The sequence below is a fragment of the Crocuta crocuta genome, unplaced genomic scaffold, assembly GCF_008692635.1.
Source record: "Crocuta crocuta isolate KB4526 unplaced genomic scaffold, BGI_CrCroc_1.0 scaffold381, whole genome shotgun sequence".
In the NCBI taxonomy this organism is placed as follows: Eukaryota; Metazoa; Chordata; class Mammalia; order Carnivora; family Hyaenidae; genus Crocuta; species Crocuta crocuta.
In genome coordinates this window covers 461,730-476,103 of record NW_027530628.1, presented here as the reverse complement: position 1 = coordinate 476,103, position 14,374 = coordinate 461,730, and the positions used below count along the sequence as shown (strand labels likewise).

Here is a 14,374-nt window from a genome sequence, read left to right as displayed (position 1 = left end):
AAGGAGGATAGGAGAAACAGGATGGCTAGAGATAAGAGTAAGAATCTTTTAAAGAAAATTACTCAACAATATGGATGTCTGTAACTACTGAGAATAAAAAAATGGATTAAGAAATATTAAGATTTTAAATAGTTAAAATTGTATTTTTTAGATGAACCACAGTTTATTGACTGGGAGATTGACAGTGACAGGGAAGATATTAGTGAGTATAATGAATTTGAAGACTGTGAGAATGTTGTGGAAATATCAGACTGTGCTTCTTGTTCAAGCAATCATTCTTCGGCTAGTGAAGAGGGGCTCTCTGAGCTCTTGAAGGTAAGAAACAGTTGTCTCAAAATTTTTCATTCTGTTTATCACATTTGTTAATTATAGCCATTTAGTGTTTCATTTTTAACTCTTTTTTTTTTTCCAGGACAGTCACTTTTGATTCTTAGGGATTCTTTTATTCTTTACTTCCTTGATCTAAATAACATGCTTGTAATGCACTTGTAAACATGGGTAGCTCTCCTCACCCACTCCTCCACCTGCACTTTTACACTTTTCCCATTCCTCCATTCTCCCAGGACACATGTGTCATGGTTCGCTGAGATTAGTATTCAGCATTGCATAATATTCATAACCATGGCAAATATTAATTATGATTATTTTTCCTTCACAGCTTTTCACTTTCCTTGGAGTTAATTACTTTGGGTTTTTGTTTGCCTAGCTTTATTTATTGATACTAAAAGTTTAACTTTCTGTCATCGTTTGGCTTTCCTGTTAAGGTTTTTAGGCATAGCAGGCATCCCGTCAGTTTTGTTTTCTTGGAGGACTCATTCTCACAGCCTCCTAGGTACTTTAATCAGTTCCACTGCTTTGTGGATGTAACCATCCTTTGGTCTCTCCTTACCCTCTTCCTGCAGTTCCCTTTACTTCTCTTCTGTGTGGAACAGCTTGATCCTGGGTTCCATGTCCTCTTCTTTCTTGGTTTTTAATTCTCAGTTTGATTGAGCACATCCTCTAGTAGCTTCCAAGAGAGGATATATGGTAGATAAATGGCATGCCAGAGATGTATTTATCATACTTTGATAAGTGGTTAACAATTTATATAGAATTTTAGTTTGGAAATCATTTTTCTTCAGAATTTTGAAGACCTTGCTTCATTGTCTTCTAGTTCCAGATTTGCTGTCAAGAAGCATGGAGCTATTTTCATTCTTGATTTTTAAGGATTTTCTCTTTGTCACTTCTTTTAAGCAGCATGATTGTGATATGTGTGGTTTTCTGCTTGGAGTTTATCAAGCTTTTTGGGTACATGGAGAATCAGAAGTCCCCAAGCCCACCTCTAGGTTTGGTAATTCACTAGGAGGACACTCAGAATTTAGCATATGCTCATACTCGTGGCTATGATGTATTACATACAGTGAAATGATACAAAGCAAAATTTGTAATCTTTCAAGAATCCTAGTCTAGTGGAGTCATATAGGATATGCTTAATTGCTTCAACAATGAGTTTTGACAACATTAGGAAAGTGTTACCTGCCAGGGGAGCTCATTAACGACTCAGTGCCCAGGGTTTTTATTGGGGGGCTCTCCCTTGCCTAGCATGTACCAGAATTTTAGATTTCAAGAAGGAAAACAGGTATGGAAACTAAGGCATATTTGCCAATTTAGACCGAGGGAGCCACTTTTAACATTTAGGGGAGGGTGGGCATTCTCCTGGTGTCTAAATAAGCAGAGGTAGACAAGGACCAACGTTGCAAGCAGGCCTTTCAGGTCAGCTATGTTAATTTTCTTCTCATATGGGTTTAAAGTTTTCATCACATTTGGAAGGATTTTTGCCTTCATTTTTTCTTTTTTTGAACTTTTTCCTTTTCTTTTGGACTACTATTGTATGTATATTAATGAGGCTGCTTCATGTTATATCATGGGATCATTGATGCTGTATTCATTTTCCCCCCTCTCTTTTTAATTTATAATGGCTTCTATTGCTATATTTTCAAAGTTTAATATCTTTTTGCTCTCAGTGTCTAATCAGCTGTTCATACACTCCAGTGTATTTGTCGTCTTTTAAAGTTTGATATGAATCATTTTATATTATCTCTCCTTAACCTCATCATATCTTTTCTATGTTTTGAAAATATAGAATGCATTTAAAATAGTCGTGTTAGTGACTTTTTCATAAATCTGTCGTTTGTGTTAAATATTTTTCTTTATTATAGATTATATTTTTCTGCTGCTTTGCATGCCTAGAAATTTTTGAGTGGATACCAGATACTGTGAATTTTATGTTGTTTGTTGCTGGATTAAAAAAAAATTCTTCAAATATTTTGTAACTTTGTTCGCAGGTGCAGTTATTTGGAAACAGTTTCATCCTTTTGGGTGTTGCTTTATTATTTATTAGGTGGGTCTGAGAAATGTTCAGTCTTCTGTTACTACATTCCTGAGGATTCTATGTGTTACTCCTAATTATGGGTTTTTCCAGTCTAACTGTTAGGAGTAGCTGCTGTGGCCTGATACTGTGTGAGTACTGGACACTGTTCTCCAGATGGTTCTTTCCCTGGTCTAGAGTAGTTTTTTTTTTATATGCACATACTGATCAGTACTCAGCTGAATACTTGAGATGGATTGCTGGAGTTTTTGTGTAGCTCTGGTTTTTCTATTACTCTGTCCTATGAACTCTAGCTACTTTTTTCTAGCTGAACTCTCAGCTCTGTCTCTTCAACTCAGGGAACCCACTGGACTCGACCTCAGTTCCTCTTTTCTATTGTGTGGTTTGGAAATTCTCTCAAGAAAGTAAGCTTGGGCAGTTGTAGAGCTCAGTATTTTATTTCCTGACTTTCAGGGATTAGTGTTCTTGTCTGATGTTCAGTGCTTGAAAACCATTGTTTCGTGTATTTTGTCTGGATTATTTCCTTTCTTCCTACCTGCCTGCCTGCCTTCCTGTCTCTCTCTCTCTGTCTCTGTCTGTCTGTCTGTCTCTGTCTCTTGTTTTTTGTTTGTTTCATTGTTGTTCTTGTTTTTGGTGTTTTAGGTGGGAGGATAAATCCATTTGCTATTATTCCATCTTGGCCACCTTCCTGATCTTTCATGCAGTGCAGTACATAAGATGCTCATCATCATTAGTCATTAAGGAGTTGCAAGTCCAAACCATGATGAGATAGCACTTTATACCTATTAGGATATCTATAAATGGAAAAAAAAATTGAGGTATTGGAACCCTTATACAAAAGTTTGATAGTTTCTCAAGAAGTTACCAGCAATTCAGCTTCTGAATATATATACACAGGAAAATTGAAAGCGGGAACTCAAATATATTTGTACACCAGTGTTCATAGTATCATTATTCACAATGGTTGGATGGTGGAAACAATCCAAATGTCCATCAACAGAATAATGGATAAGCAAAATGTTGCATATAGGTACAGTGGATTGTTATTCAGCCTTAAAAAGGAAGGAAATTCTGGGGTGTCTGGATGGTTCTGTCCGTGTGTCTGACTCTTGATTTCGGCTCTTGTCATGATCCCAGGGTCATGGGATCAAGCCACCTGTCAAGCTCAGTGCTGAGCGTGGAGCCTGCTTAAGATTCTTTCTCTCTCTCCCTCTGCCCCTCTCCTTTGCTTGTGCACTCTCTCAAATTAAAAAAAAAAAGAATTTCATTCCTTTTTCTAAAATTTTAAATATTTATTTTGAGAGGAGAGAGAACAAGCGAGCCCATGTGCCCAAATGGGGAAGGGGCAGAGAAAGAGGGAGAGAGAGAATCCTAAGCAGGCTTCCTGTTGTCAGTGCAGGCTTCTAGCTCAGGGCTGGATCTTATGAACTGTGAGATAATGACCTGAGTCAAAATCAAGAATCAGATGCTTAACCAACTGAGCCACCCAGGCACCTAGAATGAAATTCTGATGCGAGTACAATATGGATGAACCTTGAAAACATTATTTTAGATAAAATAAGCCAGACACAAAAGGACAAGTGCTGTATAGTTTTATGTATAGGCAGTACCTTGAATAGGCAAATTCATAGAAACAGAAAGTAGAATAGAGGTTACCAGGAGCTGAGGAGTAAGGGGAATTATTGTTTAAATGTGTACAGAGTTTCTGATTGGAATGATGTTAAAAGGTTCTAGAGATGGTTAGTGGTGAGTTTATAAACATTATGAATGCATTTAATGCTACTGACGTGTACATCTAAAAATGGTTAATATGGTAAAGTTTTTGCTATGTATGTTTCACCACAATAAAAAATGAAAAAAAATCCTATAGCATATATTTTTTTAATATTTTTATTTCTAGGAGAGAGAGAGACAGCGTGAGCAGGGGAGGGTCAGAGAGAGAGGGAGATACAGACTCTGAAATAGGCTCCAGGCTCCGAGCTGGCAGTCAGCACAGAGCCTGACGTGGGGCTGGAACCCACGAACCGTGAGATCATGACCTAAGCGATAGTTGGACGCTTAACCGACTAAGCCACCCAGGCGTCCCTCTATAGCATATTTTTAATTTAAAATATATCACATTAAAATGTTTGTTTTTGAGGACATTTTATTGTTGGTGTGGCAAAAATGTTTATGGAGAAAATGCTAAATCATAAAGCAAAATACTAACCCATACATAAAATAAAATCTTAACTCAGGGATTACAAAGGACCACTGAGATCCCAAGACTGCCACCAAACCCCCCTTGAGATAAATCATATCTAACCAGATCAGGAATGTTGTGCCATGACCTGAAAGTTTTGGTTGACTTTTCAGGTTATGGACTGGACTAGTAACCCTTTACCTCTAATAACTTCTACAGTGTGAAAGAAAGCCTTCTGTAATAGCATGGTCTTACTTTAATACATGTCACATTACACTAAAAACATACTCCTTAAACTTTTTTCCTAATATTTACTTATTGTGGTGGTGGTTTCAGTCACTGAAATATCTGTTACTTCATGTGCCTGGCTTTTTAGAGCACCTCATTTCTGTTCAGAAAGATGGGATTTTTGTTCATAGCCTCATATCATAGGCTACCTGTTTTTGTAATTATAGACTTTTATCTGATATTTGATTAGCAGGTTCTGTATTGATAAGATAATAAGGCATTTGATAAAATTAGTTTATGAATTCCTTTTTCTTATTTTTGGATAGAAAGAACTGTGGATTCATAAATCTCATCATAGATTATTGCCATCACCAAATTAAAAATCTGGTATTTTACTCTTACCAGAAACTTTAAATTTTTTATTAGGAAATAACAGTTTATTAGTACTTTTAATTTTTTCCTGCCTTTTTTGTGGGAGAAATATTATGTGAACTGAGGATATGTTTATCCTTTGAAAGATGCTGTTAATAACCACGACTTTTAGAAAGCATAGATTGAGATGCCGGGTGATAGGCTGTGTTCACTACCTAACCGAGAAACTCTTGTGCTCAGGTTTTGTAGTGCTTGCAGTTCATTTCATACCGTGTTAAAATTACAAATTACAGTATGACACAGACTTTTCAGGGAAGCTCTTAAATAATCAAATACATAATTATAAGAAGTAAGTGGTAAGCCTCTATAGTTCTTTAAGAGGTAAACAGCATATCTCTGGGTAGTAGGGTTATTGGAGAAGTTTATTTTCTTCTTTGTTGGATTTATTTATTTCAAATTAAAATATAAAACAAGAGGGGCGCCTGGGTGGCTTAGTCAGTTAAGCGTCCGACTTTCGCTTAGGTCATGATCTTGCGGTTCGTGGGTTCGAGCCCCGCGTCGGGCTCTGTGCTGACTGCCAGCTCAGAGCCCCAGCTCAGAGCCTGGAGCCTATTTCAGAGTCTGTACCTCCCTCTCTCTGACCCTCCCCTGCTCACGCTGTCTCTCTCTCTCTCCTAGAAATAAATAAAAATATTAAAAAAATAAATAAAATATAAAACAAGAAAAAACAGCAGTCAGTGGCTTCTTCCTCAAAGACAAAACAGGGGAGCCTGGGTGGTTCAGTCGGCTAAGTGTTCGACTTTGGCTCAGGTCATGATCTCACGGTTTGTGGGTTCGAGCTCTGCGTCGGGCTCTGTGCTGACAGCTAGCTCAGAGCCTGGAGCCTGCTTCTGATTCTTTGTCTCCCTCTCTTTCTGACCCTCCCCTCCTCACACTGCCTCTCTCTCTCTCTCTCTCTCTCAGAAAAAAATAAAACATTAAAAAAAATTAAAATAAAAAACAGATCACATACACAAAGCCTTATATTGTACTAGTTTCTTTATGTACATGTATTATTAGTCTGTTTGAGCTGCTATAACAAAAATACCATAGGCTGAATGGTTGAAACAACAGAAATTTATTTCTCCCAGTTTCGGCGGCTGGAAAGTTTCATGTGTTGGCAGATAGGGTGTCTATTTACGGCCCACTTCCTGGTTTGTTGAAGGATGACTTCTCACATGGTGAGAGGGGTGAAGAATCTTTGGTGCCTTTTTATAAGGGCCCTAATCCCATTCATGACGGCCCATCCAAAGGCCCCACATCCAAATACCATCACATTAAGGATTAGGTTTCAACATATGATTAGGTTTCAACATTCAGTTTGTAGCAGTACATTTTCCATTTGAGCTTAAAACACTTGTGAAGGAGATGTGTTTATACCCAATTTTCAGACAAGGAAACTGTTAGAAAAGATAATATAGTTACGAACAAGTTACTTATGTAGTAAGGCAGCTGTGATTGAAATCTTGCTGTAGAAGTATTCAGGTTTTTGTTGAATGCCTCAAAATGTACATTGATTGCTTTCTTATATTGGAAGAAGCATGCAAATGGGCAGAACTTTGAAAGATATGGCCATAGAAAAGGGAAGACCTTGGCTTACTTTGTTTTTAAAAAATTCAAGACATCTTCCATGTAGGTCATCTTGAAGTACACTGTTTTTCTTAATAAACCTGTACATTAAAGCATAACTTACTACATTGTCATTGGAAATGAATAAATTGAATCCATGGACTCAAAAATGGATTTCTCCAAGTAGGTATTGAGAAGCATTCTTTTTTTTTTTTTTTTTTTTTGAGAAGCATTCCTATAACAAAAATCCTTTAGGACTTATGGTCTAAATACAGTGGTATTCTCTATGACCTTAATTCCTTTCTTTTATTAAAAATTTTTTTTTAATTTTTTAAATTTGTGTCTGAGAGACAGAGAGAGACAGCGTGAGCAGGGGAGGGTCAGAGAGAGAGGGAGATACAAAATCTGAAGCAGGCTCCAGGCTCTGAGCTGTCAGCACAGAGCCCGACGTGGGGCTTGAACCCACGAGCTGTGAGATGACCTGAGCTGAAGTTGGATACCCAGTCGACTGAGCCACCCAGGCAGCCCTCTATGACCTTAATTCCTGTTCCTTTTCTTATTTGTTTATTTACTTATGAGAGAGAGAAAGAGTGAGCAAGTGGAGGAGAGGGGCAGGGGGAGAGACAGAATCTTAAGCAGGCTCCACACTCAGAATGGAGCCCAATGTGGGGACATTCAACCAATTGAGCCACCCACACGCCCCCCTGTCTCCTTTTCTTCCATTCTTTTTCTCATATGGGATTCAATTTTATTTTCTTATCAAGTATCATTCTCTTCCAAATGCTGATAACTGTTAAATCTTTCTATAAACTGGTTACTGTTCCACGTGGATTTCCAGTTGCCTAGTGACATCTTTGTGTGACTGTCCTAAAGTTGCTAGAAGTCAAAGGGATCCCAAGACATTTCCTTTCTTTTCTTTTTAACCTGAGCTCATCCTTTTTGTGTGTTTCTTTCTTTTTCAATGCCTGAATCTATGTCATTACCATGTTGTGGAGATTTGGCCTCTAAACTATAATATCCCTACTCTTTCTGCCCTAAGTTGGGCCTTTTCACCAATCTCTGTATTGTTTCAATTACTTCATAATTGATTTCTTAGCATATGTCTTTTTATTAGATTTATCTTAATAAAAATTATGACCTTATCACTCAATTACTGAAACACTTTTGATGGTTCCTTATTGCTTGAAAGTCAAGGTCCATATAACTTATTCTTCATGGTTTGGCCTCATCCCTCAAAAGAATGAGGCTTAGAAGAATATATGTACGTGAATACTCATTGGTAGCATTGTCTATAAGAGACAAATCCTTGGAAAGTTACCTAATTTTATATTAACACATGAAAATTGTTGTGTATGTAGTAGAGAGCAATAGTTATCATGGATAATAACGAAGAAGTAAGCCAGTTTGCCAAAGAATATGTACAGTTTGATACTACATTATAAGAAGTGTATAAACATGCAAAACCATAGTACATATTGATAATGAACAATCTTGGAGGAGAGGAAGTTTTTCTCTAGACACATTTTTCAAGTTGCTGAGATAACATCACTTTACATCATCATTCCCTGCAGTGTAGCTGTGGAAATTTGCACTTACATCTTCAGTTGCAAGGAACACAGTTGATTGATGGCCCTACCTACCATCCTTCAGAATCCATTAGTTTGTTTATATCGAGGTCATACTGCCAATGGCTGCACTGCAGTCTGAAACTCTTCCTACCCTACCTTTCCTTTTTGTCCTCCTTTCATAGTTTTCAGACCTGCATTGCAAGCTCTCCTTGACTCCTATTTTCACCTCTTTATCCTTTTGCAGGTGTTTCCTTCAGTAGGTCTCTTCTATCTATACCTGATGTTGTCTTGGCATCTGCCTCTTAAGAGGCTAACTCATACCTGCATGCTGCCCAGCATCTTGCAGTCACACTAGCACTTCCTTCCTAATACTTAAACTAATACCTAAACCTTTCTCTTCTGTTTATTCAACATTTCAGGTGGGTTGAAAAAAGTAAAATATGTTGATGTATGTTTTTTGTGGACTTGCCCCTATCACAGTTTATTGTTTTTCTTTGATTTGCATGGATCATGCCCTGGGAACACCTACCCATCTAATGGTGAGCAAGTGAGCCTGGGAAGGGATAGCAGTTGATTAAGGGATCATTAACCATAATGGGCAGCTTTGGCTTAGCACTTCTGGGAAAATTCTGGGAGCCTGTGAATTACCCTATCAGAGGGATGAGGAAAGGGCAAGGTAGCTGGATTATTTATATGTAGATCCCTTCATTCATTGGTTATAGGCTGGTTCTTAGTGGAGTTGGGGAATGGATCATTTCCTACTTCTTGCAGGCTACTGCACAAGTGTAAAACTGGCTTCCAGCAGCCCGAGAAATCCCTAAGGCAAAGAAATGGAAGTGCTGAGGGGCGCCTGGGTGGCTCAGTTGGTTTAGTGTCCAGCTTTGGCTTGGGTCATGATCTTGAATGTCGTGAGTTCAAGCCCCTTGTCAGGCTCTGTGCTGATAGCTCAGAGCCTGGAGCCTGCTTCAGATTCTGTGTCTTCCTTTCTCTCTGCCCCTCCCCTGCTTGCTCTCTCTCTCTCTCTCTCTCTCTCTCTCTCTCTCTCGCTCTCTCTCTCCTCTCTCTATAGTAAATAAACATTAAAAAAAATGTGTTGGAAATTGGAAATAGGGCCAGTGACACTGAAGATAGGGGAGAAGATACGAGTAGGGTATCAGCAGGGTCTGCTATAACGTTAATTTTATTATTTCTTCATTTTTTAAATTTATTTTTTAAATATTAACTTTATTTTTTGGTTTTAAATTTAGGTAACATTACAGTGTAATATTGGTTTCTAGAGTAGAATTTGGTGGTTCATCACTTATAGATAACACTCCGTGTTCATCACAAGTACCCTCTTTTAATACCCATCACCTATCTACCCTATCCCCCTCACCTCTCTCCCTCAACCCTCAGTTTATTCTCTATTGTTAAGAGTCTCTTACGGTTTGTTTCCCACTGTTCTTATTTTCTTTGACTTCTTCCTATATGTTCATCTGTTTTCTTTCTTAAATTCCACATATGGTGAGATCATATGGTATTTGTCTTTCTCTGGCTGACTTAATTCACTTTGCATAATACACTCTAGCTCCATACACATCTTGCATGTGGCAAGATTTCATTTTCTTTTTGATGGCTGAGTAATATCCCATTGTATAAATAACATCTCCTTTATCCAGTCACCAGCTCTCTCCATAGTTTGGTTGTTACTGATAATGTTGCTATAAACATTGTGGCGCATGTACTTTTTCACATCTGTATTTTTGTATCCTTTGGGTAAATAGCTAATAGTTCAATTGCTGGGTCAAGGATAGTTCTATTTTAAACTTTTTGAGGAACCTCTGTACTGTTCTCCAGAGTGGCTGTACAGGTTTGCATTCCTACCCACAGTGCAAGAAGATTCCCCCTTCTCTGCATTCTGGCCAACACCCACTGTCTCTTGTGTTGTTAATTTTAGACATTCTGACACGTGTGAGGTGGTATCTCATTGCAGTTTTGATTTGTATTTTCCTGATGATGAGTGATTGAGGATCTTTTCATGGGTCTGTTAGCCATCTCAATGTCTTCTTTCTTTTGCCCATTTCTTCACTGGATTATTTGTATTTTGGGTGTTGAGTTTGGTAAGTTCTTTACAGATTTTGGATACTAACCCTTTGTCAGGTATGTCGTTTGCAAGTATCTTTTCCCATTCCACAACTGTCTTTATTTTGTTGATTGTTTCCTTCACCATGCAGAAAATTTTTATCTTAATGAGGTCCCAATAGTTCATGTTTGCTCGCCTTGCCTCCAGTGACATGTCTAGGAAGAAGTTGCTCTGGCTGAGGTCAACAAGGTTTCTACCTGTGTTCTCCTTTAGGACTCTGATGGTTTCCTGTTTCATATTTAGTCTTTCATCCATTTTGAATTTATTTTTGTATATGGTGTAAGAAAGTGGTCCAGTTTCTTTCATCTGTTTGTTGCCGTCCAGTTTTCCCAACACCATTTGTTGAAGAGATGTGTCTTTTTTTCCATTGGATATTCTTTCCTGCTTTGTCAAAGATTCCTGCTGTGTAGTGGTGGGTCCATTACTGGGTTTTCTCTTCCATCCATTGGTCTGCGTGTCTGTTTTTGTGCCAATACCATACTGTCTTGACGACAAAGTTTTATAGTTTAGCTTGAAATCTAGAATTGTAATGCCTCCAGTTTTGTTTTTCTTTTTCAGAATTGCTTTGGCTATTTGGGGTCCTATACAAATTTTAGGATTGTTTGTTCCAGCTTTGTGGAAGATGCTGGTGGTATTTTGATAGAGATTGTATTAGAAGTATAGATTGCTTTGGGTAGTATAGGCATTTTTACAGTTTCTTCTTCCAATCCATGAGCATTGGATGGTTTTTCATTTCTTTGGGTCCTGTACAATTTCTTTCATAAGTATTCTCTAGTTTTCAGCATACAAATCTTTTACCTCTTCAGTTAGGTTTCTTATTGTTTTGGGTGCAATTGCAAATGGGACCAATTTCTTGATTTCTTTTTCTGCAGCTTCATCATTGGTGTGTAGAAATGTAACAGATTTCCCACACATCGATTTTATATCCTGCAACTTTGCTGAATTCATGTATTAATTTTAGCAATTTTTTGGTGGAGTCTTTTTGGATTTTCTACTTGGAGTATCGTGTAATCTGCAAATAGTGAAAATTTGACTTCTTCCTCAACCAGATTATATGCCTTTTATTTCTTTTTGTTGTCTGACTGCTGAGACTAAGACTTCAGGTACTATGTTTAATAGTAATGGTCCGAGTGGACATCCTTGTCTTGTTCCTGACTATAGGAGAAAGCTCTTAGGTTTTCCCCATTAAGGATGATATTAATCTCAGGGTCTTTCATATATGGCCTTTATGATGTTGAGGTATTTTCCGTCTATCCCTACTTTCTTGAAGGTTTTTTATCAAGAATAGAGGCTGTATTTTGTCAAATGTTTTTTCTGCATCTATTGAGAGGATCATATGATTCTTACCTGTTCTTTTCTTAATGTGGTGGATCACATTGATTGATTTGAGAGTGTTGCACCAGCCCTGCAGCTCAGGAATAAATCTCACATGATCATGTTAAATAATTCATTTAATGTAATGTTGAATTCAGTTTGTTAGCATTTTATTGGGAATTTCTGCATCAGTGTTATTTGGGGATATTGGCCTGTAATTTCCCTTTCTAGTGGGGTCTTTGTCTAGTTTTGGAATGAAGATAATGCTGTATTCATAGAATGTGTTTGGAAGTTTTCCTTCTATTTCTCTTTTTTGGAACATTTTTAGAAGAATAGATATTAACTCTTCTTTAAATGTCTGAGAGAATTCCCCCAGGAAGCCATCTGACCCAGGGCTTCTATTTGTTAAGAGACTTTTGATTACTGACTCAGTTTCTTTACTGGGTTATGGGTCTGTTCAAATTTTCTATTTCTTCTTGTTTCTGTTTTGGTAGTTTGTAGGTTTTTAGCATTGTCCATTTCTTCAAGATTGCAAATTGTTGGCACATAATTTTTCATAATATTCTATTATAATTATGTTTTTTCAGTGGTGGTTGTGATATCTCCTTGTTCATTTGTGATTTTATCTACTTGGGTCCTTTCTCTTTTCTTTTTAATTAACCTGGCTATGGGTTTATTAATTTTGTAGTTCTTTCAAAGAGCCAGCTTCTAGTTTCATTAATCTGTTCTACTGTTTTTTTGATTTCCATATCATTTATTTTTGCTCTAATCTTTATTATTTCCCTTCTTCTGCTGACTTTTGGCTTTATTTGCTGTTGTTTTTCTAGCTCCTTCAGGTGTAAGGGTAGGTTGTGTATTTGAGACCTTTCTTCTTAAGATAGGCCTGTATTGCAATATACTTCCCTCTTAGTACTGCCTTTGCTTCATGCCAAGGATTTTGGGTCATCCTGCTTTCATTTTCATTGGCTTCCATGTATTTTTTGCTTTCTTTAATTTCTGGGTTAACCCATTAATTTGTTAGCAGGATGTTCTTTAACCTCCATATATTTGAGGGCTTTCCAAATTTTTTCTTGTGGCTGACTTCAAGTGTCATAGAATTGTGGTGAATATAGGCATGATATAATCTTGATCTTTTTGTACTGGTTGAGGTCTCATTTGTGACCCAGTATGTGATCCATTTTGGAGAATGTTCCATGTGCACTCCAAAAGAATGTGTATTCTGCTACTGTACGATGAAATCTTCTGAATATATCTGTTAAGTACATCTGGTCCAGTGTGTCATTCAAAGCCGTTGTTTCCTTGTCAGTTTTTCTGCTTAGATGATCTGCCCATAGCTGTAAGTCACGTATTAATGCCTCCTACTATTATGATATTATTATCAATAAGAGTCCTTATGTTTATTATATATTGATTTCTATATTTGGGTGTTCAAGTTGGGGGCAAAAGTATTTACAATTGTTTGATCTTCTTGATGGATAGACCCTTAATTATGATATAATGCCCATCTTCATCTCTTTTTATGGTCTTTTTTAAAAAATTTAGTTTGTCTGATATAAGTTATGGCTACTTTGGCTTTCTTCTGACCTCCTTTAGCACGATAGATTGTTCTCCATGGCCTCACTTTCAATCTGCAGGTTTCTTTAGGTCTACATTGAGTCTCTTGTGGGCAATATATAGATGGATTTTGCCTTTTTTTTTTTTTTTTAATTCATTCTGATACCCTTTGTCTTTTGGTTGGAGCCATGTCCATTCAGAGAGATTATTGATAGGTATGAATTTATGCCTTTGTGTTGCCTGTAGTTGGTGTTTCTGGTGATATTCTCTGTTCCTTTCTAGTCTTTATTGGTTTTGGTGTTTTTTTCTCCACTCAGAGATTCCCCCTTTAAATTTCTTACAGGACTGGTTTAGTGGGCACGACCCCTTTAGTTTTTGTTTGTCTGGGAAACTCTTTATCTCTTTTATGAATGACAGGTTAAAGAATTCTTTGCTGCCTGTATTTCCCATTGCAGCATGTTGAATATTTCTTGCCAGTCTTTTATGGCCTGCCAAGTTTCTGTGGAGACATCTGCTGCAAACCTGATTTGTCTTCCCTTATAGATTAAGGACTTTTTTTCCCTCGCTGCTTTCAGGATTCATTCCTCTTCTGTGTTTTTTGTGAATTTAACTGTGGCATGCCTTTGCAGTGGTTACCTTTTGCTGAATTTAATGGGAGTTGTCTGTGCTTCTTGGATTTTGATGTCTGTGCCCTTCCCCTTATTAGGGAACTTTTCAACTATAATTTGTTTGAATAAACCTTGTGCCCCTTTTCATCTCTCTTCATCTTCTGGAACTCCTATGATACAAATGTTATTACGTTTTAATGAGTCACTGCATTCCCTATGTGTACCATCATGGTCATTACCTTTCTTCCTTCTTCTTTTAAGTTTCATTATATTCCATAAATTTATCTTCTGATAAACTGATTCACTTCTCTAATTTCTCCATCCTTGTTTTTATGGCCTCCATTTGGGATTGCATCTCAGTTATAGCAATTTTAATTTCTTCCTGACTGGATTTTAGTTCCTTTTATCTCAGCAGGATGGAATCTCTAGTGTCTTCTATGCTTTTTTTTT

General features: G+C 37.3%; 1 protein-coding gene across 2 annotated transcripts in view; it reads left to right on the top strand.

Moving 5' to 3' along the window:
• Positions 1 to 14,374, top strand: part of SPIDR (scaffold protein involved in DNA repair) — a 469,654-nt gene that overhangs the window by 30,392 nt on the left and 424,888 nt on the right. For both annotated transcript variants that reach the window (XM_077768515.1, XM_077768516.1), the window contains one exon: positions 152 to 315. In XM_077768515.1, coding sequence (XP_077624641.1) covers positions 152 to 315 — 164 coding nt within the window. The remainder of the gene's footprint in view (positions 1 to 151; positions 316 to 14,374) is intronic.